The 19,245-nt window shown below is 33.6% G+C and overlaps 1 protein-coding gene across 2 annotated transcripts in view; it reads left to right on the forward strand.

Moving 5' to 3' along the window:
* The window catches only part of SPAG16 (sperm associated antigen 16), a 983,948-nt gene that overhangs the window by 478,344 nt on the left and 486,359 nt on the right, over window positions 1–19,245 (forward strand). For both annotated transcript variants that reach the window (XM_027051529.2, XM_027051521.2), the window contains one exon: window positions 61–204. In XM_027051529.2, coding sequence (XP_026907330.2) covers window positions 61–204 — 144 coding nt within the window. The remainder of the gene's footprint in view (window positions 1–60; window positions 205–19,245) is intronic.

Here is a 19,245-nt window from a genome sequence, read left to right on the forward strand (position 1 = left end):
ATGTGGAACAGTTTGCTGTTATCGCCTCATAACTCTCTTCTCTTATCTCTCCCTGTGCAGCATCATCATGCACCCCTGCAAAGACATCCTAATCTCCTGTGGGGAGGACCGCCTCTGGAAGGTGGTGGGACTACCCAAAGGCAACGTGCTTCTCACAGGATTTGGCCACACTGACTGGCTTTCTGACTGTTGCTTCCATCCCAGGTCAGTGCACACAATTCCCTGAACCTGTCTACTCTCTCCAGGAATGCACTTGTTTACTCTGCTTCTATCACTCTCCTGTTTTTTTTTTCTTTTAACTACTTTATTTAAGTATGAATGACATACAAAAAAAATGTACAAAGATAATGTAAGCAGCTTGGTAAGTTCGAAGATAAATATACATCCTTGAAATCACCACCACAATCTATGCCATAAACATATCTATCATCTCCAAAAGTTTCCTCCTATCTGCACTATTATTAGTATTTATTATAAAATAATTCATGCAATGTATACCCTCTTTTTAAGTATATGACACAATATTGTTAACTATAGCCTCTGCTGTAGGGTAGATATCTAGGACTTAGTCATCTCGTATAAATGAAAGTTTATAGTCTGCTGCCTTTGTACTTTTCTCTCTGCAACCCGATACCTTCCACTGAATTTTGAGACATATAGAGAAATACTCTTGGGCTTTCATTGTATTGACTTTAGATTGATTGTTTTTGATATTTGGATCATGTAAAACTTAGTCCACATGCTGATGCACTTAACAAAAGTGTTAAGTTTCCCAGGACAAGCATTATTAATGCTTCTCGTACACACAAGCTCTGACAAGACACATGGATTTCTAGTCAAGAATGCACACCAGTGTTACTTTGCTTCTGGTAATCTTTAGGTTTTCCTCTTAGAATTAAGTTATCTACCAAAAAGAATCAGAAGGCAATGATCAATTTCTTTGAAAATTTAATGACACTCAACATATTAAAGAGAAGAAAGCATCGAGCCCTATAATTTCTGAATTCACTGAATTTTGGCCCAGAGGCCAAGGGAACAGAGATAAAGATTTTGTTAAACACTTAGATGCGGTATTTCTAGTGGTAGAAAGCTCTGCCCACACTTGTTCCTGGGGCAACTCCTAGTCCCAGGCCTGACCATGTTCTCTTCTTGTTCATCATTACACTTAACATTTGTAAACACTGTTCCATCTGACCCTAACAATCTCTGGTCTAGGTACTCTCGGAGACTCAGTTCTTGGTACAATTTCTACACCATTCCATTGGGAAATTTTGTTCTTAGGAGGACTTCTGTTCATTTATTTTCATGTTTTCACAAAATTCTCTCTTTTTTTAATTATCTTTGTCTTATCCTTCATATGAAAGCTAATAAAATTCGATTGAAATAAAAATAAACGAAATTGTTGAGAAATTTGTGAGTTAATGAGAAAAGTGAGCTGATTTATTTTAGTTTTTGAGAATCTTCTCAAAGTGTAATTTATGTTTAATACTAAGTATTTGAACTTAATTTTGAAATATGTAGTGCCGTTCATGTTAGATATACAGATAAACAGATCCATGCCACCCCTCACCTTTTAGGAATATAGAGCCCATCTTGCAAGCAGAGACAATACAATTAGAGGTATAGTCTATCACTTATGTAGCATGCTGGGCATGCTAATCAGATTTCCATAATGCCCTGTTACCATGACAACCAGTGACTCAGACATTTTCTCATTAGTGCTTGACCAGCACAAGGTCCTCTTAATAGATAGATGTTCCTGTTTTCCCACTCAATTACTGAAATTAAAATGAGGTGAAATACATCATTATTCACTCATAATATGAATTTACATTCAGTACTTTCTTTGGCAGAATTGTAGTAAAATGTAGCTACACTGTTTGCTTTTTTCTAGTGCATAGGGTAAAAATAATGAGGAAAAAATACATTTCACCTTAAATGTTTTTAAGTGAGAGACACTGAATAGCAAGTGTTCTTTTTGTAGAATTAATGAAAAATAATAAATGTTTACCAGAAACAACAAGAAAAAAAACCTCTTTTATATTTAGGGTAGAGTTCAATTCATAAAGAGTTTATATTTAAAACCTCAAAACTTTATAATGCTTAATGTATGCAAATCAACATTGAAGATCATATGTATATATGTATATGCATATGTTATACATATATACAATGTTTATGTTTTAAAATTTGTTGAAATTTATACTTTCTGAAATTTAAATTTGTGACATTTTATTTTTATTTTGGCTTAGGTAACTGGCCAGTAAAAAAATAGTTTATTGTTGAAGATAATATTTTTTTCTATTTCTCTATGTACTAATCTGCAATTAAAAAATTAAAATAAATTTGATTCAAATATGATACTTTAATATGTAGTTATATCTTTCATTAATGAATGCAATTACAATCCTTCTCAGAGCCCATCTTTGTGATCAGCTTATTCTGTTTCCTTGGAAGAGGTTCAGAGTGGATAAACTACATACTGACATCTGTCTAATTCCCGTGCTCTTCACATAGAAAAAGAAACTTGTATATTTTCTTTATTTTATTTTTAATTGCAGTTGTTCCTAGTTGAGTACTTTCTGTAACTTCCAGCTGGATGTGTTCCTGATTACTATGAAATTAAATACACTGTCTCTTCTTCCACATTAACATAACCCAAATTTCTTTGGGGGGTCAATCTTACTTAATATGACAGTGGTATATCCTGACTTACCCAAATGAATCTTTGTTGTCCTATTTCCTTTGCCATAGCAGACCACTTCAGTGCATAAACAACAAATACAACAGGCCAAGTAATATTAATATCCGGCAAAGAAGGATTGACAGGTGAAAAATAGTGAAGATAACTTCTCACTTGAGGATTCAGATAATATGATGTGGAAATGCATAAAACAAAATATCTCATAAATACAAGAAGACATTGACAAAACCATAGTCATCAAAGTCAAAGACTTCAGAGTATCTTTGTCAGTTTTTAATCTGTCAAGTAAACAAAATTAACAATTGAATTAGAGGAATTAATAAAATAGTGTTTTTTAACTGTAAAGAGAAAACATAGATTTTTGAAATAATTTATTATTAGAGTTTTTTAATGTATAAATCTTACGCCAAAAATTTAGTATAGATGAGTTCTTCAGAATAGAAATTATGAAATCTATAATTTTTAAATAAAACTCAATAATAAAAATAAAATAAATGAAACCTGCATTATTAAAAAGTAAATAAATGAATATTGTGTCACAGAGGAACTCTAAACTGTCATTACCTAGTTGGTAAACTATCTCTACCACAATACTTATCAAATGTCTGAGATGTAACCAAAGCTGTATTCAGAGTAACATTCATAGCTTTAAATGCTTTATTAAATGGTTTAATATACACATACACACACACACACACACACACACACATACACACACACACTGAAAAAAAAGTGAACTATGTATTCAAATTAAAAAGTACAACTGATCAACAAAATGTAGAAAAGAACAAAATGACTAAATGAAAAATATAAATTAAATTAGAATAAAAAGAGTAAATATGTTTTAATCTAAAATGCTTTTTGAGAAAAAATAAAATAAGAAACTATTATAATAGAAGTAGATACTTCACAAAACTGCTGGAAAAATAAAAGTGGGGAAACAAATATAAGCTTTAGTGATTCAGAAGGAGTTAAAGCCACAAAGACAAAAAAATATATACATGTTTGGAAATTTTTATAAAATAATAGATTGCTACAAAAGTAAATATTACCAACACTGAATCAAGATTAAATAGAAACCCAGAAGAGATTAATAACAGTAGGAAAAAAGTTTGGAAATTCTACCTTGCATTACCATCTTGAGCAGTTTCATTAAAGGCTGAGTTTTAAAAACTATATTTTTAAAAAAATCATTTAATTTTTAGGTTCAATGAATTTTTTTAAAACAAGGAAAATTAGGAAATTTTATTCCTGGTTTTAAAAATATAGCAAAAGCCTGATTCTAAACCGAACAAATGTAGTTACCCCCACCATAACTATAGGCCAATTTCACAATCATAGTTGCAAAACTTTTAAAAAGAAAGTAGAAAATGGAATTCAGTCAGATGTTTTTTCAAAAGCAGTATACAATTGTACTTAAAAAGTATGGAAAAAGTAAGTGATACAACTATGAGGACATTATAGTCTAAATTATCATAGTAGATAAATATTAAAGAATACTTTAAAATGGTTACATAAAAATCTACCATCTATACTTAATGTTTGAAAATATTGTTAAGTCCCATGCTTGAAATTGACGAGAATGAATTTTGAACAACTGAACAGATGGGAAACTAAGACGATATGGTGAGTAAATGTAGAACCTGGATGCCATGGAGTTAGATGGATCGAAAGAGGAATGAGTGCTTACAGGTGTTAGGGCAAAGTGGGGAACATAAAATCAAAAGGCAAAAATACCTGAAATACTTAAAATCACCATAGGAGCAAGGCCTGTCCAGGCTCTCTCATATCTGTGCAAACTGAGTTACTTTTTCAGTTGGTGTTTATTCTCAATAAATGTTAACCACGTATTTTTCTTTTCTTTAATGATAATGATTATTTTTTATTAAAACTGTTTGGACACTAACATTTTCTAGCATATTTGTAACTCACAAAAATAATGTATGTGGAAGGCTTTTTATTTTAATGTTTATTTATTCATTCTGCTCTGTCAGCACAAACAAAGCCCAACATGGGCCTCGATCTCACTAACCATGAGATCATGACCTGCCAAAATTAAGAGTCAGACACTTAACCAAGTGAGCCACCTAGGCACCCCTGGAGAACTTTTAATTATAGACATTGGACCAGTATTATACAGACTATACAACTGATGGCATTTAAAAACTCTTGTCATAAAGGACCAATCTCCCAAAGGCTATTTTGTTTCAAAATAATACTATACACACAACTGATCATTACCATAAGTTGTTTATAGTAGAATTGATTTTTTTTTTTGCATCTAAGTTTCTAAGTTCCTTAGTAGGATTTGTGTATCAAGACAATTTTTAGGAATTGCGTGGGTAACTAATCACTGTAGAACTGGCTTTTATTACATATCTACCACTAAATGGCAATCATACATTGGCAAGGTAAAGTACCCTATGCATTTGCAGGATAGACAAATGAACCAGTTTAGAAAGAAATTCATCAGTCACAGAAAATGGTGAATGAGTGGAGCAATGCCGAGAATGTGCATTGGTGTTGCCATTGCACTGTTGAAAGAGGGAAATATACAATGCCACAAAGTAGAAACTGTAAGCATACTCCAGTGCAAGATAGATGTCCTACTCTAAACCTCTAACACATGGAATCAGTTTCAGGTTGTCCATGTTAGAATCCTAGCTTCATCTTTGCTAGTCCTGTCAGTTTTCTCATCTGTGAAGTGGGCATAATAATACCTACTTTGTAGGTTGATGGTGAAGGTTAACGCTATATTAAAAACAAAAATACTATTGCCTGATATACATATGTTCAATAAATGTTACCCATTATTATTTTCATCCACTGATAGGTATTTTGAGAACTTAGAGATAACTCAAAACATTAAAAAAAATTTTTTTTTACATTTATTTATTTTTGAGAAACAGAGTGAGACAAAACATGAGCGTGGGAGGGCAGAGAGAGAAGGAGACAGAATCTGAAGCAGGCTCCAGGCTCTGAGCAAGCGGTCAGCACAGAGCCTGATGTGAGGCTTGAACCTACAAACTGTGAGATCATGACCTGAGCCAAAGTCAGAGGCTCAACCGACTGAGCCACCCAGGTGCCCCAAAACCTTTTATAAACTTGGTAGCCTTAAACACAATGGGATAAAAAAGGAAGAATGTATTGTGATGTCTAGGTCCCACCAAACCCCTTAGAAAAATGCTGTTAAACCATATTTTATCAGTTGATAAGATGATATCTGAAGTTCTTGCCAAATTAAACATCAAAACAGTTATAAATGGAAAAATAAGTACAATTAATGTGAAATGTATGTTATATATCTATTCTTAGATCTTAAAAAGCATAAGTTTTTTTAAACTTACACCAATAAACTTACCACATTTTGTTTTTAAAGAAGAGAGAGAATTCTGCATATTTCTAATTTTTTTTTCATTTTAGATTATGTTTTAGGAGGATTTTTTTCACTAGAAAACCCAAAAAATGCTTTTTAAAGTAGCTTTTTTTTTAGTTTGTTTTTTTGAGAAATGTAAACTGTATAGGGTTGAACCTCCTATATCCACAGGCATGTTTTATTATTGTTGGTCCATTTAGACAAGCTTTGGGTAACTGAAGCACAGAGTTGCATATAAGTCTCCAGGTTAATATTATTAGATCAATAAAACACACACAACACTACCTTATTCTATGCTATTTACTTTTTTTCTATACCAGAGAACTGTTCAATGGCAAGAAGGTAGTTTGAGTGTAAATACCATGTCCAATTCTCTGATGCTTGGGGTTGCATTTTCTTTTGTATTCACAGCTTATTACATGAAGCAGCATGTATCTTCCCAAATATCTCTGTAAAATGAAAGTATTTAGGATTAGTGGTTTAAACAGTTTCAAAGTGCTGCATTTTTTTCCTGACCTAATTGCCTGAAGCAGAAATAAACCTGACAGCATCCTGTTAAACATAACTTTTACCCTAATAAGCTGATTTATGAATTGTGAATAAATAGGCCTCTAAAAAATCCCTCATACTCTTTCTTCCCCATATAAGCTATCTATTCATGTATTTATATAGTGGCTAAAACCATAGTATGAAAGCTCCTTGACAAGTATATCATTTAGTTATTAAAAAAACCAGAAGCATGAATAACCTTTTTATTTGCTGTAAGCATGAAGCCAAGAGTTCAAATTTGAAAGCATAATGAAGAGGTTGATGTACAATTTCCATAAGATTGTAATGTCCTGTTTCTTTCTGAGTTTTAGAGATAGATACTTTGATCATCTGGAAACCTCAGTAGATTTTTACCAAGATAATTTTGAGATATACCTGTTAAATGATAATGGTTTACTTTATATTCTTTGAATAGGTCTGTATAATGCTTTTCTTCTTAATATAGTCATCTTTGTGTGAAGGGGATAATCTTTGACAGTAATAGAATACTTATTTAATTTTTTTATTAATTTTAAAAGTAATATGTGATCACTGTAGAGAAAAGTGTTGGAAAATAAATTTCCAATAGTCTCAACAGCTCAGTGAAAAGTTGGAGACTCTGCCCAAGGGCCCTCCTCAGGCAAATAGTAAGATGTGGTCCTACAGAAGTACCCGCTAAAGTCAGACTTGCTTTTAAGTATGGGTGTGACAAAAATAAAACAAAAAACAAAAAACAGCCATTTCATTTTATTTTATTTCTGATAGTCTAGTTGCTCATTTGGAAATGGGGATAACCTACCTCATTAGATTGATATGAAGGCTGCATGAGAAAATTTATGTAAAACATTTAACTGTCCTGGGCTCAGAATAGACATTTGGTAACACTAGTATTGTTGGTGTTATTGGGCAGAGTTTTGCCCAGGTCTGTTTATTCTGAAACCAATATTGTCTCAAGGTCTATTGGCCTCTCTACCTCTTTCTAGCGGGGAAAAAAAAAAGTCTGAGGAATACTATAAGTATTCAAAAGCGCAGTCAAAAGGGGAAGTACATCTCGAATGGCAGAATAAGAGCCTTCAAAAATTTCCTCTTCCGTAAAAGCAGAGATGATAACAAATTGTCACAATCAATAATTTGTTTTAGAAGTTGACCAAAGGCTTGCAGCCACCCAAGGATTGTTTATTGGAGAAAAATTACCCCCTTCCTATTCCTCTCTCCCCAGTTCTGTAGTGGCCATGAAAATAAACTGCCTCAAAATCATGGTGCATTGAAAACCAGTACCATCAAGTAGAGGAGCAAAACAAATTTGCAGATTCGAAAGCCCCATTCACAGATAAATGTCACTATTTGTACTTTCTAGAAGCCGCTTAGAAATACCTATTTGCAGCGCTTGTTTTTACTTGACCTGAGTCAGAACTTATTTTGTATGAATGGGCCATCTGACAGAGCATTTGTAACAAACAATTAGTGGTATGTGTTTAATATTGCAGCTGCCAGAGGCAGCAATAACAGTTAGGCAAACAAGAGGAAGACCAAAATTCTTTTTTTTTTTAGTTTATATTCTTAGTTAACATACAGTGTAGTCTTGGCTTCAGAAGTCGAACCCAGTGAGTCATCTCTTACATATGACACCCAGTGCTCATCCTGAAAAGTGCCCTCCTTAATGCCTGTCACCCATTTAACCCATCAACCCACCACTACCCCCCTCCAACAACCCTCAGTTTGTTCTCTGTATTTTATGGTCTCTTATGGTTTGCCTCCCCCTCTGTTTTTAACTTATTTTTCCTTCCCTTCCCCTATGTTCATCTGTTGATTTTCTCATATTCCACATATGAGTGAAATCATATGATATCTGTCCTTCTCTGACTTATTTCAGTTAGCATAATACCCTCTAGTTCCATCCACATTGTTGCAAATGGCAAGATTTCATTCTCTTTCAGAGGATGACCAAAATTCTTAAACAGAAAAGTAGGAAATTAAATGTCCCATGGGGGCTTTGAAACACTGCCATATTCCTAGGAATATCAAAAGACTCATGGATTTGGAGGGGGTGTGCCTAGAAAAGAATTGAGGATCTAATCTCTCACCTCTGACTGACCTTGTTGTTCAAGCAGGAAGCAAAAGCAAAGGTTGAGTTGTAAACTTCCACAATGTTGAGCATGTGCCCCAACATGCATGCAGAGCCACTAACCAAAGACTGGATGACTTACTGAATCAAGACATTGAACCAGGACCTGTCCAATAATTAGCTAAAAAAGCAGATGTCTATGTCCACACACAACAAAGAATACTCACTTTTTTGAATTATTTCAAGAACATCACTAAGAAATACAAATAACAATAACAAACAGCAGCATTGGCTGACACTGAAGGAAGTCTGATTTCCAGACTTTCCATATTACTTTAAATGTCAGGTTTTCAATGATCACCAAAGGTAGAAAATATGAAAAGAAGCAAGACTATGTACAGAACCAGTAAGTATGTTTTATTACAAATTAAAATTGCAGTTGAGGGGTGCCAGCGTCGCTCAGTCAGATGAGCATCCAACGTTTGATTTTGGCTCAGGTCATGATCCCACAGTTCATGTGATTGAGCTCCACGTCAGTTAGGCTCCATGCTCTTAGTGTGGAGCCCGCTTGGGATTCTCTCTCTCCCTCTTTCTACCCCTCCCCCCTAAAAATGAATGAATAGACTTTTAAAATAAGATTGCAGATGAAATTAACATTTCTAATCAGTTGACATTAAGATATGAAAATTATCCTGGGGGCGCCTGGGTGGCTGAGTTGGTTAAGCATCCGACTTCTGCTCAGGTCATGATCTCACAGTTCCTGAGTTTGAGCCCTATGTCAAGCTCTGTGCTGACAGCTCAGAGCCTGGAGCCTGTTTCAGATTCTGTGTCTCCCTCTCTCTCTCTGCCCCTCCCCGTGCTCATCTCTCTGTCTCTCTCTCTCTCTCTCTGTGTCTCTCAAAAAATAAATAAACATTAAAATTTTTTTTTAAAAATTAAAGAAAAGAAAATTATCCTGGATTATCCAGGTGGGCCTCAAGTAATCACAAGTGTCCTTTAATTGTGAAAAAAGAAGGCAGAAGGGGTCAGAGTAAGAGTGATGTGAAACTGTGATGTAAGAAAGGGATTCTCCCCTCAAGACAATGAAACTTATCTTAGAGTTCCAGAATTAGAAAATAATAAATTTGCATTAGTTTAGGCCACTGACTTTGTGGTAATGTGTTATAGCACACATAAAAAGAAAACTAAGACACAGGTCTTACACTAGTTTTGTTAAATTTATTCCTAAGTATTCTATTCATTTTAATGGTATTGTAAATGAAATTGCTTTCTTAATATTCAGATTGTTCAGTGCCAAGGTCTAAAAATGCAGTTGATTTTTGTATATTCATCAGTATGCAACCTCACTTATTAATTTTATTATTTTGATAGAGTTCTTAGAATTTTCTGTATATGTTATCTTCACATACTATTTGCAAGATAATTTTCCTTTTTCTTTTCCATTAGACATGGCTTTTATTTCTTTTTCTTATCTAATTGTTCAGCTAAAACTCTAGAACAATGTTGAATAGACATGGCAAGAGCAGAGGTCCTTGTCCTATTGCTGATCTTAGGGGGAAAGTGTTCTTTTACCATTAAGTATGATGTTAACTGTGAATTTTTGTTGATGCATTTATCAGGTTTAGGGTGTTCCCTTTAGTCTCAATTCTGTGAGTGTGTTTACCATGAGAGGGTGTTGGATTTTTTTTAAATAACTTTTCTGCAACTATTGAAATGTTCATGTAGTTTTTAATCCTTTATCAATACAGTGATTTTCATCAACTGATTTTTGTTTGCTGAACAACTTTGCATTCCTTGAATAAATCTTATTTGGTCATGATATATAAATAACCCTTATAACAGGTTTCTGGATTCAGTTTGCTAGTATTGTGTTGAAGATATTTGCATCTACATTCATAAGAAATATAGATTATAGTTTTCTCATGATGTCTTTGGTTTGGAAATCAGACCAACATTGGCCTCACAGAATGAGTTGGAAAGCATTCCCTCTCCTTATTTTTTTGGAAGACTTTGTGAAGGGTTGATATTAATTATTCCTGAAAGATTTGAGAAAATTCATCAGTGAATCCAGAGGATCCTGGGATTTTCTTTGCGGAAAGGTGTTGATTACTAATTCACTTTGAGGAATTTGCCCATTTCATCTAGATTATTGAATTTGTTGCCACATTGTTGCCACTTGTATTGCCATGTTGTTCATAGTTTCCCAAATAATCCTTTTTAATTCTGTAAATTTGGTAGTAATGCCCTTTCTTTCATTCTTGATGTTAATAATTAGAGTCTTCTCTCTTTTTTTGTTGATCAGTATAGCTAAGAATTTGTCAATTTTGTTGCTTTTTTTCAAAGAACCAAATTTTAGTATTGATTTTCTATATATTTTTACCTGTTTCATTTATTTCCACTATAATATTTATTCTTTCCTTCTGCTCTCTTTGGATTTCTTTTGCTTCTTTTCAGTTTCTTAATGTGGAAGATTAGGTATCATTTGAGTTCTTTCTTCTTTACAGTGTATTATTTGTAGTTATGAATTACTTTTTAAGGAATGCTATGGGGAGTTTTCCATATGTTTTAGGATGTTGTATTTTTACTTTCATTCATGTAAAAGTATTTTCTGATTTTTCCTTATCAAATTTCTTCTTCGAGCCATTGGCCCATTAAAAATATGCTGTTCGATTTCTACCGATTTGTGAATTTCCCAAATTTCCATCTGTAATTGTTTTCTATCTTAATTCCACTGTAATTAAAGAACATACTTTGTATGATTTAATTCCTTTATAATTGCTGAGAATAACACTAACGTGTTATCCTGAAGAATGTTTGATATACATGTGGGAAGATGTATATTCTGATTTTGTTTAGTAGAGTTTTTGATAGAGGTCTGTTAGGTCTAATTGGCTTACAGTGTTAAGTTTTATATCCCTCCATTGCTCTTCTAATTATTCTATCTATCATTAAAATTGAGGAATTGAAGTCTCCAAATGTTATTGTTGTATTGTCTCTTTCTTAATTCTGACACCTTTGCTTCATGCATTTTGGGTCTTTTATTAGTTTTTTATTGTTCCTGCAACAAATTACCACAAATGTAACAAACTTAAGTAACATAGCAAAAATGACACAAGTTTATTATTGTATGGCTCTGGAGATCAGATATCAGAAATGGGTCTCACTAGGCTTACCTGGATTATAAATGCTGTAGCCAGATTGGAAAAATAGTGTGGCCCTTTTTCAAAATGTTAAGTATACAATTACTATATGATTAAGCAGTTCCCCTTATAGGTTTATATCCAAGAAAATTAAAAGCATATGTTCACAAAAAAACTTCTATGTAAATGTTTATAGCAGCATTATTCATGATAACTAAAACATGGAAATGATCCAAATGTTCATCAACTGATGGAACAGATAAAGAAAATGTGGTATATTCAGACAATGGAATATTTATTCAGCAATAGATAGCTATGAACTACTGATACTGAACTATTAATAGTAGCTACTAATAGTAGCTATGAACTACTGATATTGCGTAACATGAGCAAATGTTGAAAACATTATGGTAAGTGCTTAGCAGGAACTAGAAAGAGGAAAGAATGAGGAGTAACAAATCAATGTAGGTTTTCTTTGGGATGTGATGGAAATGTTCTGAAATGAAATGGTGGTGGTTATACAACTCTGTAAATATATTTCAAGCAATTGAATTCACCCTATGAGTTGGTGAATTTTATGATCTATGAAATATATACCAATAAAGCTGTATTTTAAAAAACAATTATAGGTATATATACAAATGACATTTACCAAAATCCTGACTTGTTGGTATGATAGGTGAATAGAGAGTAACTTTTATTAAATTTTAGAGGACTTAACATATATCCTTCTTATGAAAGTTCATCATTTCTATTTTTAAAATATTTTAGGGGTGCCTGAGTGGTTCAGTTGGTTAAGCATCTGATTCTTGATTTTGACTCAGGTCATGATCTCACGGTTGTAAAATTGAGCCCTGAGTCAGGCTCTGTGCTGTCAGCACAGAGCCTGCTTGAGAATCTCTCTCTCTCTCTCTCTGTCTCTCTCTCTCTCTCTCTCTCTCTCTCTCTGTCTCTGCCCCTCCCCTGCTCTTGCATGTGTGCTCTCTCTCTCTCTCTCAAAATAAACATTTTAAAAATATTTATAAAAAACTTTTAAAAATTAAAAACTAAAAATACTTTAATAAAATTAATGCTACACATTGGATAATTTTAAATTGATACTTAATATTTTGAACACTATTCTAGACATAGAAGAATAATGAAATAATTTTTGTGTACAGTCCTCATCCAAACAGATAATCCAGTTTAATGTCTGCAGTAAATACACCCCCCCACACACACATGCACACACACATACAAACTATTAGAACATATATGTATATTCTGTTTGTACCAATTTATACTCCCTTCCATAGTATATGAATACCTATTCTTGCCAGCTCTGACTTACTTTTTTTTTTCAAAATCTTGGATGTATAATGAGTATGCCATTGACACTTAAAACTGAAATTATTAGTGAAACTGATCTTTTCTTGTACATTTCTTCTTTTGTGAATAGTTTCCTTAATATTTTTTCTATTTTTAAGACATTTATTTCTTTATAAGAATGCTTTACTTGTTAAACATAACCATTTTATATGTATGATGAATAAAATTCTCCCAGACTTAGTCTGTAAATAAATTTTTGCTTATGGAGTTTTTGATTTGATAAATACCTTTACAGTTTGTTGTTCTTGTTTAATATTAAATCTTTCTAAAAGTTTATGTAGCATTATTTACCAATCACTTATTCTTATGGGTCTCTCTTTGCCCTAATATATGTAAAAGCCTTCACCTCACCATTTATTCTCCTGTTATTGGTTTTTTCTTTATTAATTTCACCATTTAATCTATTTATTGTATTCTTAATGTAACAAAGGAACATAACTATTTTTTCTTTCCATTAAGGAAAACATGAGCTGTAGGTTTGAATCAAACTTCTTTTTTATTGTTTATCGTAATGGCCAAGACTTATTTTGATATCAGGTGTTTAAAAAACTCTAGGGTCAGTTGATAATAGTGTTTACTGCTGATATTGCTATACCAATATATTCAATATATTCTCTTTTTGGGGCGGGGGTTCACATCTTGGTGATTATTGGATTTTATTCAAGCATTGACCCATAGTACTTCTTAATTCAAAGACTACTAATAAGTAATTATTTTTATTTTGAATAAAAAATGTTGGCTCTAATCTTCATGTCTAATTCAAGGCATTTTTATTCATATTATTTTAATAATTATTTTTTCTGATTCATCTGTTTGTTCTTTGTTTCTGGCATTGTTCCTGTATTCTATTTGATTTCTCAAGTTTGTCATCTATTTTTATCCACTTCATCCAATTTATCCCATTGCCCTCTCTCAGGGGTGAGGTTAAAAAATTATTTTTGGGGGTGCCTGGGTGGCTTAGGCAGTTAAGCGTCCGACTTCAGCTCAGGTCAGGATCTCACAGTTCGTGGGTTTGAGCCCCGCGTCAGGGTCTGTGCTGACAGTTCAGAGTCTGGAGCCTGCTTTGGATTCTGTGTCTCCTTCTCTCTCTGCCTCTTCCCTACTCATGCTCTGTCTCTCTCTGTATCTCAAAAATAAATAAATATTGAAAAAAAATTTTTATATTTTTTTACCTTGTTACATTTATAAATTATTTCTGTAGCTCCTTTGAAGGTCTTAATTTGATAATTATGTTTTTCATTACTGTATGGAAGAGACCTGTAATTATGGTTTTTTTGTCTGTAAACAATGAAGTACCTTATGTGTAACCCAGTTTAGCATCAATTTTCATAGTCCCCCGGAGAACTAGGAAGCAGCCTCCAATACCTCCTTCTTTCTCCAGGTCGTCAGTTCACATCCATGCATGTCACCTGCGACTGCTACTGTTGGGACCCACCCTCAAAGAACTATAATTGGACCGATATGAAAATCCCTTATTTCACTGCCACAGAGCTGTCATTGTATGCAATTCTGATGTTTCCACCAGACAGCAAGATTTGATTCCAGTCTGACTTGTTGAATGGCAGGCAAATATTCACTTTCCACATATATAATATTTTTGGGTCGTGGATTCATACTCAGCAAGCTTGAGAGAATACAGCAATTTACAGCCACCTTCTCCCCACCAACCCTCAACTTGAGATACAAGAGTCAGACAGCCCCGAAAGCATTTTTCTGGTGCAGCCACTCTGAGCTCCCTTGAGTCTTCAACTGGTTGCTGATACATGTTCAAGAAACTGACACTTGCTTATCTGACCAACCTAAGAAGCTGTCACAGTCTTCCTCTTATAAAACACTTCTGGATAGGTAAGCCACACATGGTACTTATCCAATTAACAGAAAAATATTTGGACACGTGGAACTGATACATTCAATTTAACAAAAATACATCCTCATCATATATAGAGATTATATTTCTTGTTTCTAATTCCTTCCTTGGTTGGGTTTATCATCCCATTTCCCATCTTTAGAAATGTCCCATCTCTTAATAGATTGCGGATTTTTTGTACCTCACCTTTTCGAACTTCATAGATGCTAAGCTGTTTGATACTGAGTTGTCTTGAACATTGGCAAATAGGATTCAGCACTTTTCTAATTGTTTTCTTCCTTTTTTTTTTTTGTAAGTGAATAGATTTTAGAGGCTTTTCTAAAATTCGCTGATTCTTTAAAATTGACCCATTCTTCTGACTTTTAGCATTGTTTCAAAGATCTTACGATTGAAGATAAAAAACAAGATGAAGAAAAAATAACTCAAAGGGAAATGGTCTAAGTGTGCTGACTTTCTACTTATTTTTATATGTCCCTTCCAGAATGAAGCCTTAAGGCTTCATAAACTTTCTGCTTCTCCTAGACCTTTGCTAAAAAGGAAGGCCTGCTTCTGAGATTTATTTTATTCAGATCTAGAGGGAGCCCCCACTGGGTATTCTGTTTGTAATTTAGACACTTGTTCCAGAAAAACATCCCTTGCTGCAGTGACCTTCTGTGTATTATGACAACTAGTCCCATAAATTCCCCTCTCTTTTCTGAAGAGGTATTAGTGGGGTGTTCCAGACTTTTTTTTTCCTAAGTACTTCTTAATGCTGCTGTTCTTTTATGAATGGGAAACTCCAAACCAGACCATTATGCATTCTTCTAACCAATTTGGTGTGCAGTGTATTTAGCAAATATTTTTTTGAAATCTTGGGCATTTGATGACAAGTGTCCTAGTTTTTAAACTTAGGGCACATTGTTCTTTGTTTTCATCTTGTCCTGGTCATTCTTATAAACTCAGGGTGGGGGAAGTTAGAAGCCTGGTCTATGTCATCATCTTACTCAGAAGCCCATATTTATTTTTAATAGATGATTAAAATTGACCTTTGAGGTCATTTTTATTCCTGAGTTTTTATATAAGCAAATTTTGCCCTAACACTGTTTTCGTAAGCAAGAAGTTTCTCAGGTCAAATAGATGCTGTCAAAATAATGACTCCAGGAACTGTTAAATGTCATGAGAAACTAACATTTTGCCTCTAGTTAAACGAAAAATCATTCAACTGTATCTAAGCTGTGAAGAAATATTAGCTTGTATGACCTAACCTTGCTGATTGATGGCCTGATTAAATTATAGAGGAAACCTTGGCAGGTTACTGCAGTTTTTAGAAGATTTTGTTGCTTCACAAATATCAGGAAAGCTCACAGTTCTCATCTCAGAAAATCATTATAATATATATATGAAACCATTCTAATTGAGAGGATGTAACACCTTGAAAGACAACATAAGCCCTGAGGTCAAGAGTTGTCATTCTGCATCTACAATGTGCTTTGCTGTAAATGTGCATCCATATGGGCAAACTGGCTCATGGCATAGCTATTATGTTTATTTTCAGCTCTCTTTAAAAACTATCAAATGCTCAGCACAATTATAGAATAACAATAGCCATTATAAAGGCAGTGACATGACAGTAGCAGGTTTTCATATTTAAGTATGGTTAATGGTAAGTTTCAAGGTAAGCAATATAAAGATCTTAGTGACATATTAAATATGCTGTTGTTTTAATTTGGTTGGCATCCTTGTCAGAGGAGGTATCTTTTAAAAAAAAAATACCATTTAATTACTGATTTAAAATAATGACAAAACCTAACCAAATCATAACCTATGGAAGATGAATAGGAAGAAGGTGAGACTAATGGTAGAACAACCAGGTAAACCATTGCAATAGGCTCAGTTAAAAATAAATAAGACCTACCAACCTTTCTCAGTCTAGAGAAACCTATCTTGATAGCTCTAGAGAAAATTATTTGAGTGACATTTTCTTAGTTCTCCAACTCTGGATGTATGAGAGATTAATGTATTATATTCAAAGGGTGCATTAGGACATTAGGGCTTAATTCTCTTGCAAGATCCCTGATCGAGAAGATCCAGCCAAGGCCCAGCGACTGGTGAGGGAAGAGACAGAAATAAGATAAGCAATAAATATGTCTGTTGCATTTGAAAACTAGAAGTCTTTGTTGAAGTGAGTTAAAGAGTCATTCTTAGTTCTTTCTCCCACAACAATTTAATATTGAAACTTTTTATTTGGCACTTCTGGATTTTAGATGTAAAACCAAAGGGACTGGAATAGGAATGAGGACTTTCAGGTGCTAACAGTCTTGGGGTCTGAGTACTAAATGCCACCTCCAGACTAAAACCAAATGTGCAAGAACTTCAAGACCTATAGTTTACATTTCTTCCCTATCCATCATTTTTGACACTAAATAAAAATGGTCTGATATGTATTTATTAGGAATTATTATAATTTTATTTTATTATGACTATAAATTCATTTTTCTCTATGTTTTGATGTCTTTGATTGGCACAAAATTCAATAAGACCTATTGTAGTTGCATTAAATATTAACCAGAACATTATTTTGAAACATTTGGGAAGCTGTGATATCTGAGTCTGATCTGAGATCTTACTGAGAATATTAAACAAGACAGATTTAAGGCTTGTCAAGATATTTTTGACAAGTGTCCTAACTTTGGTGAACCAAATAAGAAAACACCCCAGTAGAGTTTACTTTAAAAAGCTTTGCAGATTTGACATTGTGTAAAAGTATCCAACTATAAGCAGGTGCAGAGTTAATGGCAGTAAATGACATTAAATTTTTTTGAATAACAAAACTCTCATTTGAAATGTAGGAACAGAGCTTTTGTAATTTGAAACTTCAAGGATAAGGAATTGGCTAACACATAAAAGGACAGAATATCTGACTGGTATTGACTGTGCAACAACAACAACAACCAATAGAAAAGGGAAAAAAAAGAAAGAAGAAACCCATGATCTTCATGTAGTTGAGTACTTTTCTTGGCAGCTACTTACACTTTACAAATCTATTTTGTGTGAGTGGACATCAGATTCCCTTTGGGATTCCAGTTTACTTATTTTAACAATAATAATAGCCTTCTTGTGGAAAAAGGAATAAATCACATATAAATGAAATACAAGAGATTATACCAGAAATTGAGCTTTTACCTTGACTAATCCAATAGCTTTGGTCAGATATCTCAATGTCAAAAGCATTATAAGTATTCTACAAGGTATGTCTGGCAAAGAGAAATCAATAACAAAGTATTGGATTTGATTAAAATGTTTACTCCCCCCCTCACCTTCCCCCAGCTAAATAGCCCTTTCCCATACTAATCTGATCTTTATCATGGTTAGTGGCTGGCTTTGTTTCTTGTCAAAATGCCACATGCCTTAGAATTCATTTGTAAATGATATAGTTTTCTGCCTCTCCATAATTTCAATATTGGGGTTCATGCTTTGTTGTCATGCCATTGTCATTTAACCTATTAACAGATTTCAGATTTTAAACACTCAATTTAGACAAATTATTATATTTTTAACTTTATTTTTTATTTTTTAAAATTTACATCCAAATTAGTTAGCATATAGTGAAGCAATGATTTCGGGAGTAGATTCCTTAATGCCCCTTACCCATTTAGCCCATCCCCTCTCCCACAACCCCTCCAGCAACCCTCAGTTTGTTCTCCATATTTATGGGTCTCTTCTGTTTTGTCCCCCTCCTTGTTTTTATATTATTTTTGCTTCCCTTCCCTTACGTTCATCTGTTTTGTCTCTTAAAGTCCTCATATGAGTGAAGTCATATGATTTTTGTCTTTCTCTGACTGCTAATTTCACTTACCACAACTAGGCATTTATCCAAGGGATACAGGTGTGCTGTTTCGAAGGGACACATGCACCCCATGTTTATAGCGGCACTATCAACAATAGCCAAAGTATGGAAAGAGCCCAAATGTCCAACGATGGATGAATGGATAAAGAAAATGTGGTGTATGTGTGTGTGTGTATATATATATATATATACACACACACACACACACACACACACATACATACAATGGAGTATTACTCGGCAATCAAAAAGAATGAAATCTTGCCATTTGCAACTACATGGATGGAACTGGAGGGTATTATGCTAAGTGAAATTATACAAATTATTTTTATTCTGACAACTTTGTAATGCATTTCATAATTCTTACAGAA

Source organism: Acinonyx jubatus, chromosome C1, assembly GCF_027475565.1.
Source record: "Acinonyx jubatus isolate Ajub_Pintada_27869175 chromosome C1, VMU_Ajub_asm_v1.0, whole genome shotgun sequence".
NCBI lineage: Eukaryota > Metazoa > Chordata > Mammalia > Carnivora > Felidae > Acinonyx > Acinonyx jubatus.